Source organism: Fusarium odoratissimum, assembly GCF_000260195.1.
Source record: "Fusarium odoratissimum NRRL 54006 unplaced genomic scaffold supercont1.18, whole genome shotgun sequence".
In the NCBI taxonomy this organism is placed as follows: Eukaryota; Fungi; Ascomycota; class Sordariomycetes; order Hypocreales; family Nectriaceae; genus Fusarium; species Fusarium odoratissimum.
Window position 1 is genome coordinate 26,629 of NW_022158777.1, and position 21,991 is coordinate 48,619.

General features: G+C 48.2%; 11 protein-coding genes across 11 annotated transcripts; 5 read left to right on the plus strand and 6 right to left on the minus strand.

The window, feature by feature from the left end:
• Positions 1 to 58: 58 nt before the first annotated feature.
• Positions 59 to 903, minus strand: FOIG_10292 (uncharacterized protein; the record flags this gene model as incomplete). Its single annotated transcript, XM_031210619.1, has 3 exons — positions 59 to 346; positions 393 to 604; positions 651 to 903. The coding sequence occupies 3 exons, from the start codon at positions 901 to 903 to the stop codon at positions 59 to 61; spliced, it is 753 nt and encodes a 250-aa protein (XP_031059330.1).
• Positions 904 to 1,173: 270 nt separating this feature from the next.
• FOIG_10293 (uncharacterized protein) lies at positions 1,174 to 3,194 on the minus strand (the record flags this gene model as incomplete). Its single annotated transcript, XM_031210620.1, has 3 exons — positions 1,174 to 2,250; positions 2,306 to 2,761; positions 2,811 to 3,194. 3 exons carry the CDS (start codon positions 3,192 to 3,194, stop codon positions 1,174 to 1,176), a joined length of 1,917 nt encoding a protein of 638 aa, XP_031059331.1.
• A 454-nt stretch (positions 3,195 to 3,648) lies between these two features.
• Positions 3,649 to 4,779, plus strand: FOIG_10294 (uncharacterized protein; the record flags this gene model as incomplete). Its single annotated transcript, XM_031210621.1, has 1 exon — positions 3,649 to 4,779. One exon carries the CDS (start codon positions 3,649 to 3,651, stop codon positions 4,777 to 4,779), a length of 1,131 nt encoding a protein of 376 aa, XP_031059332.1.
• A 1,801-nt stretch (positions 4,780 to 6,580) lies between these two features.
• FOIG_10295 (uncharacterized protein) lies at positions 6,581 to 8,892 on the plus strand. The gene is made up of 2 exons (XM_031210622.1): positions 6,581 to 6,747; positions 6,798 to 8,892. Exons 1-2 carry the CDS (start codon positions 6,687 to 6,689, stop codon positions 8,747 to 8,749), a joined length of 2,013 nt encoding a protein of 670 aa, XP_031059333.1. The 5' UTR covers positions 6,581 to 6,686; the 3' UTR covers positions 8,750 to 8,892.
• FOIG_10296 (uncharacterized protein) lies at positions 8,889 to 9,596 on the minus strand (the record flags this gene model as incomplete). The annotated part of the gene is made up of 1 exon (XM_031210623.1): positions 8,889 to 9,596. One exon carries the CDS (start codon positions 9,594 to 9,596, stop codon positions 8,889 to 8,891), a length of 708 nt encoding a protein of 235 aa, XP_031059334.1.
• A 2,140-nt stretch (positions 9,597 to 11,736) lies between these two features.
• On the plus strand, positions 11,737 to 12,742 carry FOIG_10297 (uncharacterized protein; the record flags this gene model as incomplete). Its single annotated transcript, XM_031210624.1, has 2 exons — positions 11,737 to 12,016; positions 12,066 to 12,742. The coding sequence occupies 2 exons, from the start codon at positions 11,737 to 11,739 to the stop codon at positions 12,740 to 12,742; spliced, it is 957 nt and encodes a 318-aa protein (XP_031059335.1).
• A 10-nt stretch (positions 12,743 to 12,752) lies between these two features.
• FOIG_10298 (uncharacterized protein) lies at positions 12,753 to 13,219 on the plus strand (the record flags this gene model as incomplete). The annotated part of the gene is made up of 2 exons (XM_031210625.1): positions 12,753 to 12,756; positions 12,792 to 13,219. The coding sequence occupies 2 exons, from the start codon at positions 12,753 to 12,755 to the stop codon at positions 13,217 to 13,219; spliced, it is 432 nt and encodes a 143-aa protein (XP_031059336.1).
• A 797-nt stretch (positions 13,220 to 14,016) lies between these two features.
• On the plus strand, positions 14,017 to 15,474 carry FOIG_10299 (uncharacterized protein; the record flags this gene model as incomplete). The annotated part of the gene is made up of 2 exons (XM_031210626.1): positions 14,017 to 14,435; positions 14,490 to 15,474. The coding sequence occupies 2 exons, from the start codon at positions 14,017 to 14,019 to the stop codon at positions 15,472 to 15,474; spliced, it is 1,404 nt and encodes a 467-aa protein (XP_031059337.1).
• Positions 15,475 to 16,033: 559 nt separating this feature from the next.
• Positions 16,034 to 16,594, minus strand: FOIG_10300 (uncharacterized protein; the record flags this gene model as incomplete). Its single annotated transcript, XM_031210627.1, has 1 exon — positions 16,034 to 16,594. One exon carries the CDS (start codon positions 16,592 to 16,594, stop codon positions 16,034 to 16,036), a length of 561 nt encoding a protein of 186 aa, XP_031059338.1.
• A 289-nt stretch (positions 16,595 to 16,883) lies between these two features.
• FOIG_10301 (uncharacterized protein) lies at positions 16,884 to 17,736 on the minus strand (the record flags this gene model as incomplete). Its single annotated transcript, XM_031210628.1, has 3 exons — positions 16,884 to 17,226; positions 17,274 to 17,393; positions 17,456 to 17,736. The coding sequence occupies 3 exons, from the start codon at positions 17,734 to 17,736 to the stop codon at positions 16,884 to 16,886; spliced, it is 744 nt and encodes a 247-aa protein (XP_031059339.1).
• A 1,343-nt stretch (positions 17,737 to 19,079) lies between these two features.
• FOIG_10302 (uncharacterized protein) lies at positions 19,080 to 21,463 on the minus strand. Its single transcript, XM_031210629.1, has 2 exons — positions 20,674 to 21,463; positions 19,080 to 20,622 (listed from the first exon to the last, which is right to left on the minus strand). Exons 1-2 carry the CDS (start codon positions 21,228 to 21,230, stop codon positions 19,203 to 19,205), a joined length of 1,977 nt encoding a protein of 658 aa, XP_031059340.1. The 5' UTR covers positions 21,231 to 21,463; the 3' UTR covers positions 19,080 to 19,202.
• Positions 21,464 to 21,991: the final 528 nt, after the last annotated feature.

A 21,991-nucleotide genomic window follows, 5' to 3' on the forward strand; every position in this document is an offset into this window, starting at 1 on the left:
TCAAATATTAGTATTCTTCTACTGTTCTAACATGTTTCTGCCAGCATTCCAAGTTAAATTACCAAGGAACTTGCTGAAAGCTACCATTCTCATACTCCCAAAATGTCCCAGGTTCAATGTCCCCCTGGGTCGACTCAAGCAACCTCACCACTGCCTCGGCACCTTCTAAGGGATCTTTCCTGCCCTTGTAGCCGTTAAAAGCCGTCTTGCAGTGTCCTGGGCTTACAGCCCAGAAAGTAATATTGGTTCCGTTCTTACTATGGTTCTCCGCGGCCTGCAAGTGCAGCATAAGCATATTGAGACCAACTTTGGAGACGCAATAGTCAATGTTGGCAACAGGAGGGAGCTAGCAAAGATGAGCGTTTGCACATGATGTCTCTTGGGTCACGAACCTCTTTGTTGTTTGTTCTGGCCATACTGCCGCGAGCACTCGAGATCATGATGACTCTTGGCTCGGAGCACTTTCTTAGCAGTTTACCAAAGGCATGCGTAACGACAGCGTTGCTGGTGATGAGGTTGTTGTAGCAAGAGTTGGATGCTCCTCGGATATCCGCCAGATTATCTGATGATCTTCGCTCAACTTTGCCAGCGTTGTTGATCAGAACTGTCGTGGTCAGCTCTCCGATTCAGTCAATGATCAGAACACATACCGTCCAGTTTCCCATATTCTCGCTCCAGAGATGCCACGGCTGCTTCGATAGAAGCGTCGTTCTCAATATCCAACTCAACATAGCCGAGTCTACCTTTGATTCCACTATCAATTAGTGATTCAATCGCTTCTTGTGCTGCATCCTTTCTGCGAGATCCAAGCACGATGGTGGATGAAGGGAGGCGGGTAGCGATGGCTTGCACAATGGCATAACCAATCCCGCGGTTTGCACCAGTAACTAGGATAGTTGCCATCTTTTCTGAAATGTAGACTCATACACAGGAAGATCTGTCAGAATTCTGGTGCATCCAATATTCATCGCCTTATAAGCTAAGGGTCGGACTTACGGATTTCGGAATTAAGGAAGTGGCTCTGCAACGCCGTGACGGCCACGGTCCAGGATGAGCTTACTGCAGCCACTCACACTGTGATACTGTTTCTGGTGCCGCATGTTCATATAATTACTATTTTATTACCACCTGTATAGATACGGCTCGTAGGTCAGAAAAGAAATATCTGCCAGCTTATTGAAATAACGGTTGATCCGCCTGAAGCCCATGAAGGAGCGAAGTCCACGACGACCATGGAACTCCATCTTCAAAAACCTCGTCGTCGAAATTGAAGCCTTCAAGGAATTTCAAAGGGTCCTCCATATGTTCTAGCTCAGTCGACGTAGCAGGGTCTGTTTTGCGCCCAGTCTTTGCGGTTGGTGCGTCCAGATTCTTCCGCAGTGTTTCAGCCTTAATCCTCAGCGCCTTCAGAACAGCCGGTTTAGCTCCAATACAACCAAGGAAGTCAAAAGCCATCTCCTGCTCGAAAATGCTATCTATAGCCCGCCATGCGCGCTCGACGCGAGGACCTTGCGGTTTGGTGCACAAATACCACAGAACATATAATGTTACATGGTACTGCGGATGAACCTTCTTAGCCCACGAGAACTGCGCTAGAAAAGGATTATTGCCAGCTGCCCTCGCTTCTAGGATGTCCAACGCAGCGACAAGTGTTTCTTCTTTTAGTACGGAGTCATTGACCCCCCTCTTCTGCGATAAGAGCCACTGTTGGTTTGTGACGAAGTCGAGCTTCCGTAGAAGATAGTCTGTGCAGTGGACCGTAAGTCGTTGGTGCGGTGTTACTTGGTTGCACTTCTCCAGTCTGGCCCTGATCTTAGTATACGCTTCTTGAACGACTTTGTCTCTCCATTCTTTGCTGAGTGTTGATGCGGAGGCGTTGCCAGCTTTGAGCTTTTCCATAGCCTTAGCCAAGTCGACATTGATCAACGAGAACGTCATGCAGGTCCATTCGGTCCGTTCGACTGGCAACTCCTCCATTTCAGGGAAGATATCAGCATCATTAATATTTAAGGGTAGCTTGACGTCTGACGTCGATATCAGATCATTGGGATCTTCCAAACCGAAGTCTTCCCCGGACCGGCTATCTCTTGTAATAATATGCCACCAAACTCTTCGACGGAGCTCCGACTCTAAAGGTGGCAAGCCAAGCTTAGTCCCATCCTTATGGAGTCCAAGAGATTGAGCTACTCGGATGACGAGACCATTGAGAATCCAAACAGACTTCCCTCGATTATAAACGCGGATTGCTGACTTGATTCCAGATGATTAGGCATGCCACATGAGGACAGTGGTGGAGTAAACTCACGAGGTATATAGCTAGAGCTCGTAGACCAGTCAATGTTGGCCGATTAAAAAAGTCACCATGAGCAAAGGCCTGTTCGATGCCCAGTTTGAAACGCTGAAGTTCAGTGGTCTTATCCAAGAAGAGCGATGTAGTATCTTCGAGTGACACAGCCGCTGCAAAGTATATACTATAGCAAAATGCAAGATCGTCAAACTTTTCAGTGATGGGTTCATCTATAGTTGAATAAACTCTGACTTCATCGGTGGGAATGTGCGTCAACTTCAGTCCGAGGATGATTTCAACGTTGTTCAGGTAGATATTCCAAAGCTCGATAGCAGTAGCTTTGCCAGGGTGAAATGCAGAAGGTTGCTGGGTATAGCAGGGAGAGGACATAATTCCCATTGCATTAAAGGGGGAGCTTGGAAGCTCTCTTTGCTCGTGCTGCGATGTCGCAAGAGCAGTTGCAATACTTTCGTCCTAATACCTATTAGTACCACGATCATCATATAGTATTAGCAGGGCTCACTTCACCAACGACTCGAGTTACCAGTATTTCATTAAGGTACTGGCCGGTCGAACACTTATGTAATAGCAAGTCTCTGGGCGAGTCTTGCTCATCCGCAATCGTGCTTGGTTCGAAGCTGTTGCAGCACAGATTCCCATGCGTAGTTGCTTCGGCAAGGCTGCGCTCTAAACTCGCAATGCGACCGGCCATCTCAGCCAGAATTGTTTTCTTCGTTCGCCTCACGCGCTGCCCAATCGGTGGGTAAGTGCATGTTCTGCCCGAAGAAGCGCATGACGAACATGGTGTGTTCTTGTCACATCGCGTCTTCTTACTTTTGCAGGTGTTGCACGAGCGAATTTGGTACCGTCCAGGCCCGGCGTTAATCGAGGAAGCTTTAGAGGCCATTGATACTTAAAACCACTAGTCGGGGACTTGAACAAAGAACTGAAGCGGCCTCTGAATGACAGAGCGCACAGAACTTATGCACTATACGGCGTCGGGCTTAAAATTCTGTTAAGTCCGGGTGCCCCGGGGAAGGAACGTGTATGAATGAATGGGGTGGTACACTGGCTTTAAACCCGGGCCCGGCTTCGTCATACCTGGTTAGTAGATTGCGGCCAATTCTTTCTGATCTGACCGTAGTTTCCGGCGCCTGAGGGATGGCCCGAGAGTAGCAACTCAGCTGGTGTTGACTATATGGACAACCATATTCAAGGGACAGTTGCTTTTAGAGGCTATAAGGAGAAAGTTTATATAAGGATATGCCTCGCACGAACAAGTAGCACCAAACCATTCTTCTAAACACAGAACCTAAAGCATCTTGTCTCAAACAACTTGATAACAATCAACTCTGCTCATTATGGCAACGTCAACTACATCGCTTCCCAAGACCCACCAAGCACTGGTCCTTCATTCCACACGAGACCCCTATGACATCTCAGTCGTCACCCAGGATACTCCTCAGCCATGCCCCGGAAGTGCTGTGATCCGCGTTCTGTCAGCTGGAGTCTTGACCTACGCAGACCGAGTTTACAGTGGCCACAAACCTTATCCCTACCCCGAGCCTTTCGTCATAGGTTCTAGCGCTATTGGTCGCGTTGTCGCTGTCGGGCCTGATGCCACTTCTCTTAAGCCTGGACAGCTTGTCTTCTTTGACAGCTTTATCCAGGGACGAGATAGCCCTAACTCGCTTATCCTCCATGGTCTGTCCGGAGGCTTTGACACCGCGAGTAATAAGCTCATGGAGGGTGAGTGGCGAGACGGCACTTATGCGGAGTACGCCAAAGTTCCTCTGGAGAATTGCTTCCCATTGGACGAGAACCGACTCACCGGCAAGCGAGCTGACGGGGGACTTGGATACTCAATCGCAGATTTGGCCTATCTTTGGACCATCTCGGTTCCATTCGGAGGGCTCCAAGATATAGCCATCAGATCTGGTGAGAAAGTTATCATTAGCCCTGCTGCTGGAACTTTCGGAAGCGCCGCTGTTCTCGCTGCTCTGGCCATGGGAGCTCAAGTCATCGCTGTTGGTCGCAACCGTGAAACTCTGGATAAGGTGAAAACTTTGGATTCCGAACGAATCAGAACAGTTCTGAATACCGGAAACGTCGAGAACGATGTCAAAGAGTTGACCAAATATGGTCTGGCGGATGCTTTCTTTGACATCTCTCCCGGAAAAGCTGTCACTAGCACTCATTTCAAGAGTTGTATTATGTCGCTTCGCCGTGGTGGACGGGTGAGCTTGATGGGCGCACATGAGGAACTGAAGCTGCCTACTCAGTTCATCATGCTCAATGACATTACGGTCAAGGGGAAGTGGATGTATACCAAGGATGATATGCGCAACATGATCAAGCTGCTGGAGGCAGGGTATCTGAAGCTTGATGTAGCGCAGACTGCTGGTAACTTTCCCATGGAGGAGTTTGCGGAGGCATTTGATAAGGCAGCCAAGATTAGCGGCCCTCTATCTCAGGTCCTCATTTCACCTTGAAGGCTTGCCTAGTACCGTGTATTGAGCTTGTAACTAAATTAGACATGATCGTATCCCACTCAATATTTATCAAGAAGACCGTTTCGAATAATCTTACTACGTATCACCTGACAGAGGTCTCTAAATGCAATGGTTAGTCAATGATAGTCAGTGCTCAACATAAGTGATGCCGGATCATCAGGCTGTGATAAGGTTGAGAGGATAAAGGAGGCTTCAGCCCGAACACAAAGGTAGAGAACACAAATTAACACATATGAGCAATATCCTCTTTGCCCTTGGATTATCAGGCATTAGTTGATTTCAATGAACATGCAGGGTAGATCTATCGTTTGAGTCGATATCTTTTTTTTTCTGATAAGTGACTGGCGCTTCCAGTTTGCTCCATTTTGCATTGATCCAATGAAAGGAGGATATGAATCTGAAGTGGAGTCAATTCTTTTCTCTTACTGGTTATCGGCCGAGATCAGTCTGACGACGCCATGTCTGACTGCAATAATAATTGGTATTGAGCAAAAAGGATTTATAAATTTCTCAGGTGATGATGCTTTACTATGTATATCCGAGTATCTGGGGCCCTTACCATATACTGCACCCAAAATGAAGACTGATGACACAAAGCGTCCTTGGCCGCTCAGACCGCCGAGACATCTCCCACCAAAAATGACGACGAATCCATGCCAAGCACTGTAAACCATATCTTATTTGACGATTGTCCAGTCAGGCAGTGTAAATTACCATCGAAGGATTCTTTCTACATGAATACCCAGCCGCGGATCATAGGCACTTCACTTCATCGGCGTCATAGAGTTTTGTGGATTCCTTCGGTGCATTCTTCGATGCAGAAACCCTGACGCATCCGGGCGCTGCCGTTTCTACGCTTGTCTTCTAACGCTTCTAACGCTTCTTGAGCTTGCGGAATTTAGCGCATCAGCAGCTTGCATATGATGCTACTCCTGTAGGATGAATGCTACGCGGTACTTGGCTGCCTCTCTGTCGGTTTCACCGCTGTTTCTTTTAATTCTTTATCCAGACTTTTATGTTGCATTGTCGTTGAACGTTATGATTATCTGCCCTGGTGGCTTGGTCTGCCCCCCCGCCTCATCTTGATATGACCATTTGAATCACCAATGAAACAAGAAATAATGCGAGATTAAGCTTAAAAAGTGTTTTAGACTTAATTCCAGCGCAGAAAGTGGCTTTTGTGATGCCCACGCGGCCTTAATTTGTGATGCTGACAATTTCAATGCCAAGATGGCATACGTCAGCTCAGGCGTCATTGAAACTCCATGAGTGGATAAGGTTCTCGCCTTTCGGATTTAGGAGGTGTCGCCTTGTCAGCATCTCCGATGTCATCCTCTCCATGGCGGGGTCCGGAGCCCGGGCTTCCCGCACACAAAATATTTAAGCTTAATATGAGGATGTAACTGAGACTATCAGGGTATCATTAATAGCCATGAATTAAAACATCATGAATGCCAAAGAGTTACAGAATGGTAATCAGTTAGTAGATATGGTTTCAGTATAGCAGAGCAATACATGGCTGAGACAGTAACACCCAGATCAAGATCCCATAAACTTATATCCATGGAGATAGCCGTAAAAAAAACCCTCGCACAATCCGCACTCCGAAATCTGTGTAACAAAGGAAATCACACTACCTTAATTACGAGGCCAGAGTGGCTCAGCTGCCTTGGAAGAAGCCGAACCCGCCTAGACGCACCTAGGTCTTGGCTTCGCTAACTGGCCAAGAGAACGCGTACAGTCCCCGTGTCATAGATGGGGGCCATGCCGCTCTGAAACTGCTAAATCCGACGTCAGATCTTCATATATGGTTCTCCAAAATTCCACTCTGACATGTCTGTTTCAAAGGGTCTGTGACGGTGAACATCTGTGGAACGCTGATAGCTATGAGTCTCTTGACCTTTTTCTTGATCTTTTCTCAGGTCTGCTCTTTGTATTCTGTACAAGGTATGTTATAGCTGGCGTCGTGATGATGGAACACTGACATATGCATCTAGCGTTGTCTCTCGCTAGGGATACCATTGATCGATCGTCAACGATAGAGAAATTGGACTTTTCTCAAAGTCCACACACTCTCGACTCTGCATCTTCATTCCAGGTCGAATTTGACGTTCCTTATGAGCGTCAACGAATCACACTGAACCTACAACCTTCCAGAAATGTTGTATCTCGTCTCACTGCCGTTCAGCACATCAACTCCACAGACAACCATGGTGTCATCACTGATATTCAGAGCCAGCGACCTCTGTTATACAAAGGTGTAGCATTTGTAAATGATATTGAGAAGCAGACGCAAAGAAGAGTAGGATGGGCACGAGTAATGATGCGATATCGTCAAGGTCGACACGTCATTGAAGGCACCTTCACAAATGATGGTACTTATCACCATATTTCACTGGATTCAAATTATCGCCAGGCACGACAGATTCAAGATGGACAACTCAAGAAGAGATCTGAGCGAATGGTAGTATGGAAGCAAGCAAGGGACGAAAGCGTTGGAGGTCTTTCGCAAAGATCATCCTCAGATGAGCCTACCTGTCAGGCCCATAGGTACAATGACCGACGCCGCCAGGCTTCCGATGACCAGGATGCCCACCATCCTCTACTGACCCGACAGGACGTCAACGATTGGTTTGACCCAAGAGACGTGATTGGATCAACAGAAGGATGTCCAAACTCACGAAGAGTCGCCTTGATAGGCATTGCCGCCGACTGCTCATACACGGCAGAATTCGACAACATGCAAGATGCTCGAGATAACATCATTTCGCAAGTGAATATCGCATCCCAAGTCTACGAAGACACATTCAACATCGCACTGGCCATTCAGAACTTGACCATGAGTGATCCTTCTTGTCCTAATGACGCACCGCGATCGATGCCTTGGAATCTTCCCTGCACGGCAAACGTCGATATCAACGACCGATTGAACTTGTTCACACAATGGAGGGGCAGACTACGCGATGATAACGCTGTCTGGTCTCTTTTCAGCGCCTGTCGAAGCGGTTCAACTGTTGGGATCGCCTGGATCGGAAGTTTGTGTAATCGATCACGAGGATCATCATGGGGTCGCGGCGGTACAGCCTCTGCGAACGTCGTTGTCCGCACGACTTCGGAATGGCAAGTCTTCGCGCATGAGCTGGCGCATAACCTTGGAGCTTCTCATGACTGTACATCGGGCGATTGCGGGACTTCAGGATACTCGCCTTCTGACGACTGCTGTCCCAGAAGTGAGACAACCTGCGATGCTCGAAACCAGTACATCATGAACCCCCAAAGCTCTCCCGGTCTGGAGGAGTTTTCGCCATGCACTATCGGCACTATCTGCACTGGCATCGGCGAGGAGCACGTTGACACGAGTTGCTTGGTCAGTGAGGACGAGGTGCCCGATGTCAACGACAGTCAATGTGGCAATGGTATCGTCGAGCCTGGCGAATCATGCGACTGTGGTGGTGAAGAACGATGCCCCGAAGATTCCTGCTGCAACCCTTCGACCTGCCAACTCCGTAGCGGTGCAGAGTGCGATCCACTCACAGATGGATGCTGCACTGACGAATGCCAAGTCGCTTCAAGCGGTTTAGTCTGCCGCGAAAGTACAGCCTCCTGCGATCCCGAAGAGACATGTGATGGAAGCTCGAGTCAATGTCCCGTTGACGTACAGAACTGCGATGATGATGAAGATTCAGGTAGCAGAGGAGGAGGATCAGGAAGGAGTTGGTTTGATAGGAACAGGACGGCTGTCATCGCGACTGCATCTTCTGTTGGTGGAGTTATTCTGATCTTGGTCCTTTGCGTGATATTTTCTTGTATCAGGAAGAGGAGAAGACAGAGAGGAACGCAATTGCAGAGTGGAAACATTAGCGATGGATCGAATGCACCGGTTCTTGAGCATACGAGAGGTGTTACGCAGATGCCAAGCGCACCGAGGTTGGTACATAGATATGCATAGTTGGGCTTGGAGTTTAGGAGATATGTTTTATGATAGATATGGCGGGCGTCAATACTGTTAGGGACTTTACTGGCACAAGAATATGTATCCTGAATTGAAGCGATAGTCTTGGTCTCGAGTGTAAAACCCATGATGCTATTTAGCCCATCGACTTTTCCTTTCCAAGGCCCACGATATCCTTGACTGCGACAACGTCAACAAATTTAGGTAGAATACGCTTCATGATGAACTCATGGACCTCAGGGTCATCGTCAATAATCCCATCCTCAACACAGATAACATGAAAGTCCAACTCCGCACCAGCCCTTGCGCTGCTCAGTATGCTCCCCATAGTCGTCAACCCAACCAACACAACATGCCTAACCCCGCGAGCCCGTAGATAAGCCAACAAATCCGAGGACCCAAAACAATTTGGCTGTAGTTTACCAAGCAAAATTTCATCTTTTCCGCCCCAACCCCTGGGAGGCACTAGCTCAGCCGGAACACCATAGTGAGGACGATGGGGATCAGAAGGCGCGTTGACAAATGCACCACTTGCTTCGAGCTTTGCTACCCAGCCTGCGAGCTTGTTGTATGGCGACACGAATGCATTTGAGTTAATGTTGAAGGGAAGTGTATGGTGGATGATCATAGGTACATCGTCGTAGAGAGACTGAGAATCCTTTGGCTTGGTTGAGGCACGGCGAAATTCAATCTCCGAGCGGAAGAAGTTGAGAAGTTTCTGGATTTTGCTGAGATAAACGGCCTGCTCTTGTTGAGAGAAACGTCGGAGGATTTGAGATTGAACGTCCGAGAGAAGAAGGGCTGTATGATCGAGTGAGACGGGAACATAGAATGGAGATGTCATGATGGGATCCTGATTAGTCGGAAAGAAGAGGTTACTGAATAGCAAGACATGAGCTAGGATGACAACGATAAAAGGCTCTCTTATATGCCAATGGGCTCGATCGCATGCAATGAGAATCGCCCCAAAGCTCGTTCGGTTTGTTGTATCTCAATTGTCCGAACTAACCTCATAAATCATTTAAAACAGTCATTTATGTGTTGCCGCTGCTGCTGTGTCAGCTTTTAGTCAGAGCCGAGGGCGGCATTTTGGACTGTAGCTGTATTTTTGGAAAAGAGCGAGGCGCTATTTTCGGCCTTTTGTTAGCCTGGAGCGACTACTCTGTGAAACATCCTCTGCTAGTAATAACATATATTGCGATAAGTTTCCAGAAGATGGAGTGCATCACAATCGCAAAATTCGAGATCTATACTAGAATCTATGAAAATGAAAGTTTTGGCGCTTTTGACTAATCTATCCTCACTTGACTCGTCAACCCTTTGGTGTATACAAAGGCTGTGAGCGGTAGGTTGACGGAAAAGTATTTTTAAGTGAGTTCTCTACGGCGGAGTTTCAATTCTTGTTTTCGATAGGTAGTAGTAGGCTTGACTTGAGAGCCTGAGATTGTGTTTTTATGACAATAGAAATACAGATGTTGCATCGATATCAAAAGAATGTACAACCCCAAGCGATGAACGAAAATGCTAGGACTTCCAACTTGGGGGTAATAGGAGACCCACTGGGATTTATCGTCGGTAGCACAATTTTCCCTCATACCTTTCGAGGCTCCTACGCCGACCAGGTAATGTAAGTTGCGGATATGGGGTTTCCCTCGTCGTGGGCTTTACCCATCCCCAGATATCACAGCTTCCGGAGCAAGTCCGCTCTCAAGAAATAGCATCATGAACTCGTATTTGTCACCAAACTGTGATCTACAGAGCTGCTTCAGCCTACGCTATAGCTTACTTGAATCACTCTTTCGTATCAAAGTAAGTGCAATTGCAGACACTTCACTTATGCACGTTTGCCCTACGGGGGATGCTAAATCTAGGGCCGAGCGCGTTATACTCCCATAAGCACACCAATAGCAGCTGGCGTATTAGAGCTTAAGCTGGATCGACGATCAGCACGGGGTACTAGTGCTGGCTTTCCTTCTTGGCGTCGATCCGGAGATAAGGTCCGTTATCTAGAAAGGGGGATCTGCAAAGCTGGGGAGAACCGAACCCAAGGCCTCCGAGAGTTCGTTACCTTGAACATACTGGATGTGATGCCTCTCTAGCCTCCTTTCACAAGGGTGCCTTGGGTTTGTGTCTAAAATAACATTCTCATAATTGCGCCTCTAGCAAAGCTCCATGTCTTCGGCTCAAAAGCACATAAGCAGGATAGCCAGTCTACCAAGTCAATAGATTGACAGGGCTAATCAGCCTTCAGCTACTAGCTGAGATTCCCAATTAGGTCTTTGAAGACGAGACTATTTCTTATGAGGTTTAGTAAACCACCTAACCTAGATTGTAGCTCAAGATGGACCTGGGCAGGTACGAGAAACGATACTGTTGTGCTAAGACTGATGTCATAAAACGGATATTCTGTTGTCATTTTCGTAGCTTTCCTTACTACTTAACACCAAAAGCCCAATATTGCACGGACATGCGGCTCAGACTCACAAATCAACGAGGGTCTAATGGCAAGCATAAGTTTAGCATTCAATAAACTCAATTAGACTGCCTTTAGCTCAACGGAAATCCGGCAATACCCATATTTTGGTTCCAATGAAGATCATGACTCCACAAACTGCTTACAACTAATCTGGTAGATCATCATTGGAGTTGTTCCAAGACAATGAAGTAGCGCTGATCGCAAATGGCCAAGATGTTAGCCATGAAGATCGGCAGTTGGTGAGACAAACTGGGAATTGTCTCAACGGGCTGATATCTGTGTTGCTGGGTCGTTCAACTGAGACATGACAGCAATGCAGAACGTCATCGATTCAGATTGACTGCAAGGAGAGAATTTGGCGTGTGAAACATCGAAAAGAAGAAAAGAAAGTAAAGGTGAGGTGCATAAGCAAGGAACTAGATAGTAATCGGAGCTGTTTCTCACCAGTATCGATCTGCAGCAACCGCGCTTCTCCCTTCCTGTCTTCCTTCACCTCTCACCTTTCATCATGAAGATCTTTCTGTCTTCGTGGCTCGCAGCAGCCTGCCTGTTCCCAACAGCTCTTGCATTCCCTCAAATGAGCGCCGAGCAGCTCAAGACTTATCAAGAGCACGTGAAGCGAAGCCCTGCAGCATGCCCTTACTCCCAAGAAGAGAAGAGGGATGCAGGCGAATGCCCCTTCGCGAAAGAGAAGCGAGCTGCAAAGTTCGATTCCAAGAGACAGCGCATCAGTGTTTCTGGCGAGCACGAGTTCCTGCCTCCCAACCTCAAAGCTGGCGATCAAAGAGGTAGGTCATCTTCTGCTCAACATGAGACCAATACTAATGGGGTGTCAAGGGCCTTGCCCTGGACTCAATGCCTTGGCTAACCACGGCTATCTTCCAAGAAACGGTGTCGCAGACATGCAAACCATCATCAAGGCTACCAACGAGGTATACGGCATGAGCCTTGACCTCGGTGGTTTCCTCGCCGTCTATGGCACCGTGTTCAACGGCAACCCAGTCTCCCTTAACCCCGGCTACTCCATCGGCGGTCCAAGCCGCTTCAGTCAGAACATTCTCAACGGTGGCGGTATTCTCGGCACTCCATCTGGCCTCAGCGGTACTCACAACAAGTATGAGTCCGATGTCAGCGCCACCAGAGGAGATCTATACGTGACTGGCAACAACTTCCATGTCATCCTCGAGCGCTTCGTGGAGTACTGGAGTGCTATCCGCGAAAATACTCCTGCGCCTGAGCAATACTCTGCTCTTGCACCCTTCCACTACAAGCGCTTCCAGGATTCGGAAAAGACCAATAGTCACTTCTTCTATTCGCCCTTTGCTGGAGTCCTAGTCTCACCCGCTGCATATTCCTTCCCCCCTCGCATGATGGCCAATCACTCCGATAAGTATCCTGAAGGATATCTTTCGCGTGAGGTCTTTACCAGTTTCTTTGGTGTCAAAGGCAGCAAGCCTGGCAACTTCAAGGTCAACCAAGGCTGGGAGCGCATCCCGGAGAACTGGTACCGCTGACCTGTTGAAGATGAGTTCACCATTCCTGACTTCCTCGTTGATGTTCTAGAGCATGCTGCGAAGTATCCTCGTCTTTTAAACATCGGCGGCAACACTGGCAAGGTGAACTCCTTCTCAGGTGTCGATATCGGTGATCTCACTGGTGGCGTCTTCAATACTGCGATGTTATTGAAGGGCGATAACCTTGAGTGTTTCGTGATGCAAATTATTATGGCTGCTGCGCCTGATGTTCTCGGCAGTCAGTTCACTGACGTTACAAAGGCTTTGAGGCCATTGGCGGACAAGCTTCGACAGCTTCTTGCTGGAAAGACTTGTTCCAAGCTGCAGAAGGTCAACATGAAGTTGTTTGAGAAATTCCCTGGTTACACTGAGTCGTATGGAAGCTATGCTGGTGTTTCTAAGGGGTCTCTCCGCGGTGTGATTGAGGGTGTTGGTGGCATCCTGGGAGGGCTTGTAACCACTGGAAATAAGGCGTAGTCATCAGCTGGCTCATATCGAGTCCTGTCGTGACTCTACCTATGACTGGCGGAAAGTTGAGGTTGTGATCTACTTCTAAGTCTTACGAAGTTTGTTATACTAGTATACACTGCATCAATAATAATAGCCTTATTGCCAATTTTGTGCGACAACTTCTGCGACATGTGATTTTGCGCAACATGCGAGGCATGCCCAAATCGATCTGGCATACACATATAGTGGTGAAGTATTACCACGTAGTAAAGAATTTCTCAGCTCATCATTCATGGAGTCAATGCAGCTTGGAAGCTTGACTCCCTTTAGCTCACAGTTGAAGTCCACTGTAAATTCATCTCAACTGCCGCTGCGGAGAAGCTTCCGTGCCGAGGCACCCAACTCATTAGTGTTCAATAGTTCCAAGGACCACGCGCGTTAGCACTAACGCCAGCCAACAGGGGCAAGCCGAAGCCACTGTCGATCCCCACTCCTCCACTGTCAGAAGATGACGATCATCTCGTAAATAACATGGAGTTGAGAGGGTGTGCTGAGGATAGTCACATGAGTCGCGGTTCTCGCGTCATAGATCAAAGTGTGTACGACCGAGCACAGCGCTCGAAGCGGTACAGCCGGAAGAAGGTAACCTCAATTGCGGGTTAAGTTTAATTTCATGTGTAATCTGTTGTATCTTCTCGTAATGGGTGGAGGTCTCCCCGCAAAAGGGATTCCCTAATCATTTACTGCAAGTCTCACCATCTTTCAGCAGTCCATTGACCATTGTTTTCTTATCTATGAGTTAATCACCTTCTGATTAATTGGCAATGCGGTTCTCAGCACTGCTTGTAGCTTTGGGATTGACCGGCTCTGGGCTCGCAGCACCATACAATTCAAATGGAGCGTTGCTTATTGAGAGACGGCAAGCTTTGACTGGTCTCTTCAACGGCGTTAATAACGCCCTGGCTGTGACGGCCAGCGGACTGCTCGATGAACTCGGCGACGCCTTGAACAAAGGAGACAGGGCAAAGACACTCGATACGCTGCAGAAGCTGAAGTCCACAAAAAAGCCGAAGAACGTTGGCGAAGCATCATCTATCACTGAAAAGATCGCTAAGTCAGAGCCTGATAACATCGTTGAGTACAGCGCGCGATTGATAGCGAATGGCATCGTCTCCGGATCAACAGATGATCTACTGGGCTACGCCCAAGGCCTCGGCTCCGTAGAGAATGGAAACAACAACCAGTATGCCAAACTAAGCTTTCTTCATTCCCAACCTACTCGTCTAATCTTTTGTAGAAACCCTGACCCGCCAAAGAGCGTCTTTCCAAGGGCGGCAAGCTGTGATGCGCCATACACAGTCAGCGAGAACAAGCTCAGGTCTGCTATCTACATCCCGGACACTTTTACCTACGGCAAAAAGCTACCTGTGATTTTGTTCCCTGGTACCGGATCTACCGGCTACATCGCATTTCGGGGCAGCTTCATCCCATTGCTCACCGGTGTGGACTGGGCTGATCCTGTCTGGGTTAACGTACCTGAACTTCTTCTTGGTGATGCGCAAGTCAATGCCGAGTACGCTGCGTACGCGCTCAACTACATCGCCTCCCTCTCAAAGCGAAGCGTTGCTATCATCGGTTGGTCGCAGGGCAACATCGATACTCAATGGGCATTCAAGTACTGGCCATCAACTCGCAAAGTCACTACCGACCACGTCGCCATCAGTGCGAATTACAAGGGCACTGTTCTAGCCAACTTTGTCGACCTCTCAGGAATTACCAACACGCCATCTGTTGTCCAGCAAGAAGCTGGTAGCAATTTCATCAAAACTCTTCGCTCTGACGGCGGTGATTCAGGATATGTACCGACAACAAGTCTGTACTCTAGCTTCCTGGACGAGATTGTCCAGCCGCAAGAGGGCACCGGGGCTTCGGCTTACTTGCTCGACCAAAGAAATGTCGGCGTCACAAATGCTGAAGTACAAAAAGTTTGCGCTGGAAAACCAGGTGGTTCATTTTATACACATGAAAGCATGCTGGCAAACCCCCTCAGTTTTGCACTTGCGAAAGATGCACTTACTCATGAAGGACCTGGCAAGGTCTCCAGGCTGGACTTGGGAACAGTCTGTGCCTCATCTTTGGCACCTGGACTTGGATTGGAAGATCTTTTGATCACTGAGAACGCGATTGTCATTGCGGGCATTTCTCTTGTTACGTATTTGCCCAAGGTAAAGCAAGAGCCGGCGATTAAGGAATACGCTTTGAATACAGCGGGGACGTGTTAATTATTGTGGGACAGCACTGTCAGCAATTGATTCAATCGAATGGTCTTATCATCATTGGCCATACTTGTCGTGCTCCTTGTATTCCGAGCTTCTTCGGTTCCAGATCTCATCTACGACAGAGTGCTATCCAAAAGATAATTACAATTGAGCGACCAAAATGTTAATAAAATGAAGCTCCCAGGTATCATGTTAAAATTAATCAGTTGTCAATCTGACAAAAAGTAATTCGCGTGCCTCCACACCGGATTGAACGATGGACCTTTGCATTACAAGTGCAACGCTCTACCACTGAGCTATAGAGGCGGCTACCTTTTAGTTATCAACACCATATTCAACTTAATCCTATGTCGATCAAGCTCTGCTTAGCAGGATCTACATTAATAACCAGTGTGTTGAGTTACATTTTTCATCATTTCACATCGAGGGCGCTTTGCAACAACTCACAAACGAATCTTTCCGTCTCTCTCAATTGACTATTCAGTTAGCAGCTGCGCTTACTCCACCAGAATGATCCATGACTGAATGGTCTCTAGTGGCATCTCCCAGTAAAGCCACCAGATCAATTTTCAGATTCTACACAGAAGTGAAAAGGTTCAAGAGGAACTTCTCTGCCCATACACTCCACGTCATACTCATGTCCTCGAATATCCTCCAACAGCCACCCGATGGACGTCGCATACGAGATGTGATGAATGCCTGTGTTGCCGCCCTGGTCACCGCCCTGAGCACCATACGTCAGCATCGCCGCGACACGGCCATCATTTCCCATGATACTGGCCCCCGGGTCTCCCTGGCAAGAGAAGTACTTCCTGCGTCCATATTTTATGCGGCCCAGGAAACACCATTCTTCGGAATTCATCGGGATGCCTCCAACAAATCTCCGGATGACGGATCTGGCTGTATTGGTGATACCGTAGCTTTCTCCACTTCCGCTACCATACATGCATACTCTCATGTAATCCTCGTCGATTGTAGTTCTTCCTGGCAACGCGGACTCATAGTCGAGGCATCTCATTTCGGCTTCTGACATGACGCCAGTCCGCGTGAATGTAGGAATCCCGGGAACGGAACAGCGTCTTCGCTTCAACTCCTTACGTAAATCCCACCACAACATGTCCATCATGTTTATGCGACCAGTATTGACAGATGAGATGGTTCGCCAGGGTTCAGTTTTTTCCAACATCCCTAACGGTGTTTGGTGCTTGTTCTGATGCAGCTCGATTATAGCCCAGTCCCTGAAAAGTGCCGGCGAAGAACTGCTTAGCCCAAACTTTGGTGAAAGGAGTACGTAGCCCATAAGTTCGTGACTCCATTGACTCGAAAGGTTTATATCGCTGTAGCCTTCTCTCTTGATTGGCCTTCAAAATGCATTGGTGTTCGAGCTGTTTCTCGGTGGGTGACTTATAGCATCAGAGCGAAGGGTTTATCCAGCTGATGGCTTCGTGTAGATTTTCCTTCGTGTCTTGATACGTCCTGTGCCCAGGTTGAAGAACACTTCGGGTGTTATTAGTGTCGCGACAGGAGTCGACGTTCTCTTCCTCATGTCCGAAGATGACATGTCGACAGGTCAAAGCAACAACGGTTTCGGTATTTCGGACCCGCAAGTATAGACCTTTGGTGCCTTCAGGAGTTGGAAATTGAGAGGAGGCAATCTTGGTCTCTTGGAACTCAGAGAGTTGGATATTGTGCCTTCCGAAGCTCTCCTCCTTATGAGTCGGAATACGCGGCTTAAGTTTGGCTGTTGAACGATCGCTTGTCTTGTATTAGCATAAGGTTTACTTGGGGGTCATGGTTCTTACCTTTCTGTTTGGTCTTGATCACTCGAGCAACATTGCGTGATTCTAGACTCTTTGATTTCGACTTTGACATCGTGAATGCCGTGCTCCCGCAGAACGTGGCGGCATTTGAGGGCTACCGCTCTTCCGTTCATCCATGTTATCGATCTACGCTCTACTGATACGAAAGGTATGACGGGTCGAACAGGTGACAATGACCCAAAGATGTGGAACCGCATCGGAGGATGTCGATGGCGTTCCAGTCGACACCCTTCACAGCTTCAAGAATCTTGCGACGCAGTGGGCCTGCAGAGTCATTCCACAGCGGAACAACAGCATGCTTTTCAACAGGATCAAGTAACTTTTCGTAGACTTCATTGTCGTATACCGTGGTAGATCGCCCAACAAGAGTTGGACAGTCTGGAAGGCCGGTGTAGTAGCCGCAGGATTCCTTTCTACCCGGGGGAACGGTGGGTGGTTCGGCCATATTTCGTGAGGTTGGTGATTAAAGTTGTGTGAGGATGAATGATGACAGGAAAAGAAAGGATGGAAGAAGGATGGTTATTCAGAAAACCTGTGGGGGCTTGTGTAACTGAAAAGGGTCGTGTTAATTCCACTACATGTTTGTTCTGTTGACTGTGAATCACTGGTCTCGCCTTGGTCACAAGATGCTCAAACGAGTTGCACTGCCACAACGTGAGAAACACCCATGTTTATGGCCCACGCTTCTACAAGCAGTCCCAATGGATCAACAGGAGCGACAGAATACGCATAATACAAATGAGTACAACTGAGTTTGACTGCCGCTGAAGCAATAGTGTCTATTCAAGTACTTGTTCGCCAGCAGCTTAAATTTGCGGCAGCTAAACCAGGTCACGGTAAGCATGCTATCCTAAGTACAGCCCCTGCGTTGACGCTTCCGGGTCAAATTTGCCAGTACCTGTAGGTAGTTGCGAGCAAATAATTATGACTGGATACTGACATCTGAGAACTCAACACGTCTTGTTTGCTTGTATTGCCACATCCTTAGAACATGGTCGCTAGTTTCGAGACCGAACAGTCAGCGATTACAAGGATCGATAGCTCAGTGGTACGAGCGAGGGATTGCAGATCCCTAGGTCGCGTGTTCGATCCACGCTCGGTCCTATCATTCATTTTTTTGCGAACTTGAACAAGTAGACTTAGTTTTGAGCCCATTTCCGATTTTTGCCATGAGTTCTCATATCGGTGGCCATTCTGTACATAGCTGTTTCTGTGTTGACCAATATGGGAGCTTACCCGATCTCTAACAAGGCTGAATGCTAAACAAAGGGTCTAGCTTGTACACATTTCATCAACGCTGCTCAACCAATTTGGCAGAGTCCAGCCAACTTCCTCATACTTGATTTAAAGCTGGCCATTTCTTGTAATTCCTGATCCCGATCTTCTTAATCTTGGATGCAAATGGTGACTGAAATCATGAAGCAAATGGGAGGCTATGAGCCTCTGTTCGGGATGCATGATCATAATTAAAAACACGCTCGACAACAAACAACGGGGGGCTGGCGCAACGGTAGCGCGTTAGATTCCAGCGATGCAACTTCAAGTTCCTCTTGAGATAATCGTGACTCCTAAAGGTTATCAGTTCAAATCTGGTGTCCCTCATTTTTGTCTATCCGCACTTTTTTTTCATATCAGGGTAAGGCTCCACCTGATTGTTGACTCCACTTACATTTTGCGGATGAGGGCTTGGTCCGTTGAGAAGATGGCAGTGTATTGTTCTGTGTCGATCAAGGCTCAAGGCACAGAAAGAGTCTGATCAGTCACGAAGGAGACGAGTGAGTCTTGGACCAGTGATGAAGGGTAGAAATTGCTTCAGTTCATGTTCAGGATTTCTAAGTGAAAGTGTCTATGTACGTCTAAAAAGAATAGGGCAAGTCTAACAAAGAATTAAACAAATAGTTAAAGAACGTTTCAAGAAACCTCCACATCAATATCAACCTTGTATGCGGAACCCTCACTCTTCTCTTCCGTAATGATATCATGAGCAATCTTCTCGGCCAACGCATATACGGTACCGACAGGGTGACCAGGAATGAGAAGAGGGAAAGCAGAGGCATCGACAACCCGCAGTCCCTTGACACCGTATACACGAGCCTTAGAGTCAAGAACAGCCATCTCATCATCCTTTTTGCCCATCTTGCAAGTACAAGCAGCGTGCCAAACAGTCATGAGTGTATCACGAAGAACAGCAAGAATCTGTTCATCTGTTTCGTGCTGCTCACCAGGATACACCTCCTTCAGCACGGTGTCCTTCAGAGGGGTGGACTTGGCGATTTCTCGAAGGCGACGGAACAGAGCGATGGCAACTTCTTGGTCGGCCTTCTTGGTGAGGAAGTTGGGGTTGATGAGAGGAGCGTCGGTGGTCGAGTTTGTTCGAAGAGTGATGTTGCCGCGGGATAGAGGTGCGACCAAGGCGCCGTTAAGACTGGTGTACTTCTTTCCATCGGTGGGCTGCTGCAGGATAGGGAATGACCAGTCCTCAGAGTAGACGTTAAGAGGAATGATCTCCATCTCAGGCCAGTCATCAGGGAAAGTCGCAAGGTCCTTGATAGTCTCAGCGGAGAACTTCGATCGGTACTTCTCAGGAGCCTTCTCCCAACCCAAGAGCTCGACCTGGTTGGATGTCAGAGGACCAGCTTGTTGCTGAGCATAAGCATCAAGCGCGCCTTGGAAAACAGTGTCGTTGTTGATCGCAGCGCTGAGGGTGTCCTCGAGACCTTGCACTTCAAATGAAGGTCCGAAGAGGACATGATCCCAGAGGTTCTGGCCAACTCCAGGAAGATCGGCAACTACAGGAATGTCAAGCTCTTCCAGATGCTGCTTGGGTCCAACACCAGAAACCATCAGAACCTGGGGTGACTGGAAAGCTCCACCACTGACGATGACCTCCTTCTTAGCCTTGAGAGTGTAATCAATACCAACAGAGCTGACCTCAACACCGGTAGCCTTCTTGTCATCGTCGAAGGTCACCTTCTTGGCAAGGCTCTCAGTGTACACCTTGAGTGTCTTGAGCTTCTCACTTCTCGCGGTCTTCACAAAATCATCGGAAGCACTTCGGGTAGCGGTCTTGGGTTGAACTGTTGTTGTCGTGTATGAGTAGCCGAGAAGACTACCGCTGCTGAAACCATCTATACCCTTGAAACCAAGGGACTTGAGTCCCTTCTCCACGAGAACAGCCCAGGAGGGGACGTAGTTGGCGTAACTGATTTGGAGAGGGCCCTTCTCTTTGGAGAATGCGGAAGCGTCGTAGTCAGTTGTCACGTTGCGCTTCTCATTGTCCGGTGGTGTGAAGGAGGGGCTCTTCTGGAAGTGAGGCAACATTTGCTCCCATCTGGTTTTATTGTTAGTGATATTCTGACTACGTTTTCGGGTTGTCACTCACGTATAGCTATCATCTCCGACATCCTCAGCCCACTTGGCCATAGTACCGTTCGTTGGTCGGTGGTAAACCAGAAAGTTGAGCTGAGATGAGCCACCAAGAACCTTTCCACGAGCATAGTGAATCTCGCGATCATCAGCACCTGTCTGCGCCGTAGTCGTGAATCTCCAATCGCGAAGAGGGTTAGAGTCCAGAAGACTTGCGCCACTGCCGGCCGTCACTCCACCAGGCGATGTCGCGAGAATAGGCTTGGAGATCTCGAGGAAAGGGCCAGCTTCAACAATAGCAACACTGTAGCCAGCCTTTGCAAGTCTGTAACCGATGGTGTTTCCCGCTGTGCCTCCTCCTACGACAACATAGTCGTACTCGGCATCGACACCAGGAATGCCACCCAGTTCGCCAAGATGTCCGACCTTGAGTCCATCACCAGCATAAGCGGACTTGACGATATGCTGCAAAGGGTCGAGAAGTGTACTGATGAAAGGAATCTCTGGACGGGCAGTGACACTGGTTGAAAGGCTGAGCGCCAAGAGCGAAGGTGACAAGACGTTGCAGCGCATGGTGACAGACGATCTGGGCAAGAAAGTTTGTGTGCAGATCTCAGAAACAAGGAGGGATTGATGCTGCTCTTATATCTACTTGGACTAGGGTTTACTAGTTGCCTGTCAAAAACATCAAGCATTTACCTAGCAGCCCAATGTCATATCACCGCGGACGTTACACCGTCCCGCAATCATTTTTGGTACTAAAACCCGTGCTGACCCGCGGCGTTGACGCTACTTCTCAACTAAAGTGAAGGATCTGAATAAAGTCGGAGGGTTTCTGAGTCAGCGGTGATAAGAAGACGAGATAAATGTCTCAGCTCAGGGTCCTAGAATATGCGGTGATGGACCAGGGTATTTGTCATGTCAATGCGTAAAAGGAGGGTCGGGAAGCTGCCACAACAGGTAACGGACTGCAATAAATTCACAATAGTTAAAGATAGTCAGAATTAAAGAGCACTAATGGAGAATGGAACACGTTTTGGTCAAACTAAGCTTGATATCCGGTCCTTTAGAGTTTCAACAAAGTGGGCGAGGAGTCCACTAGAAGCTATGCAAGCAACGTTTTTGAGCAATAACAAGGGTGCATGTTCCAGCTCGACCTTGGCACGTCGAATTAAATTGTCTAGTCATGAGCCTTATGCAGCGGCAGAGCCCGTCTCGTTCAGCTTGCATATATTACTCGGGCTAAGGGTCTGGGATCGTTCCTCGTCGTTCCACTGATCACCAGTGATTGCAAAGCACAGACTGCAGATCCCTTCTCTGAAGAATCACCATGC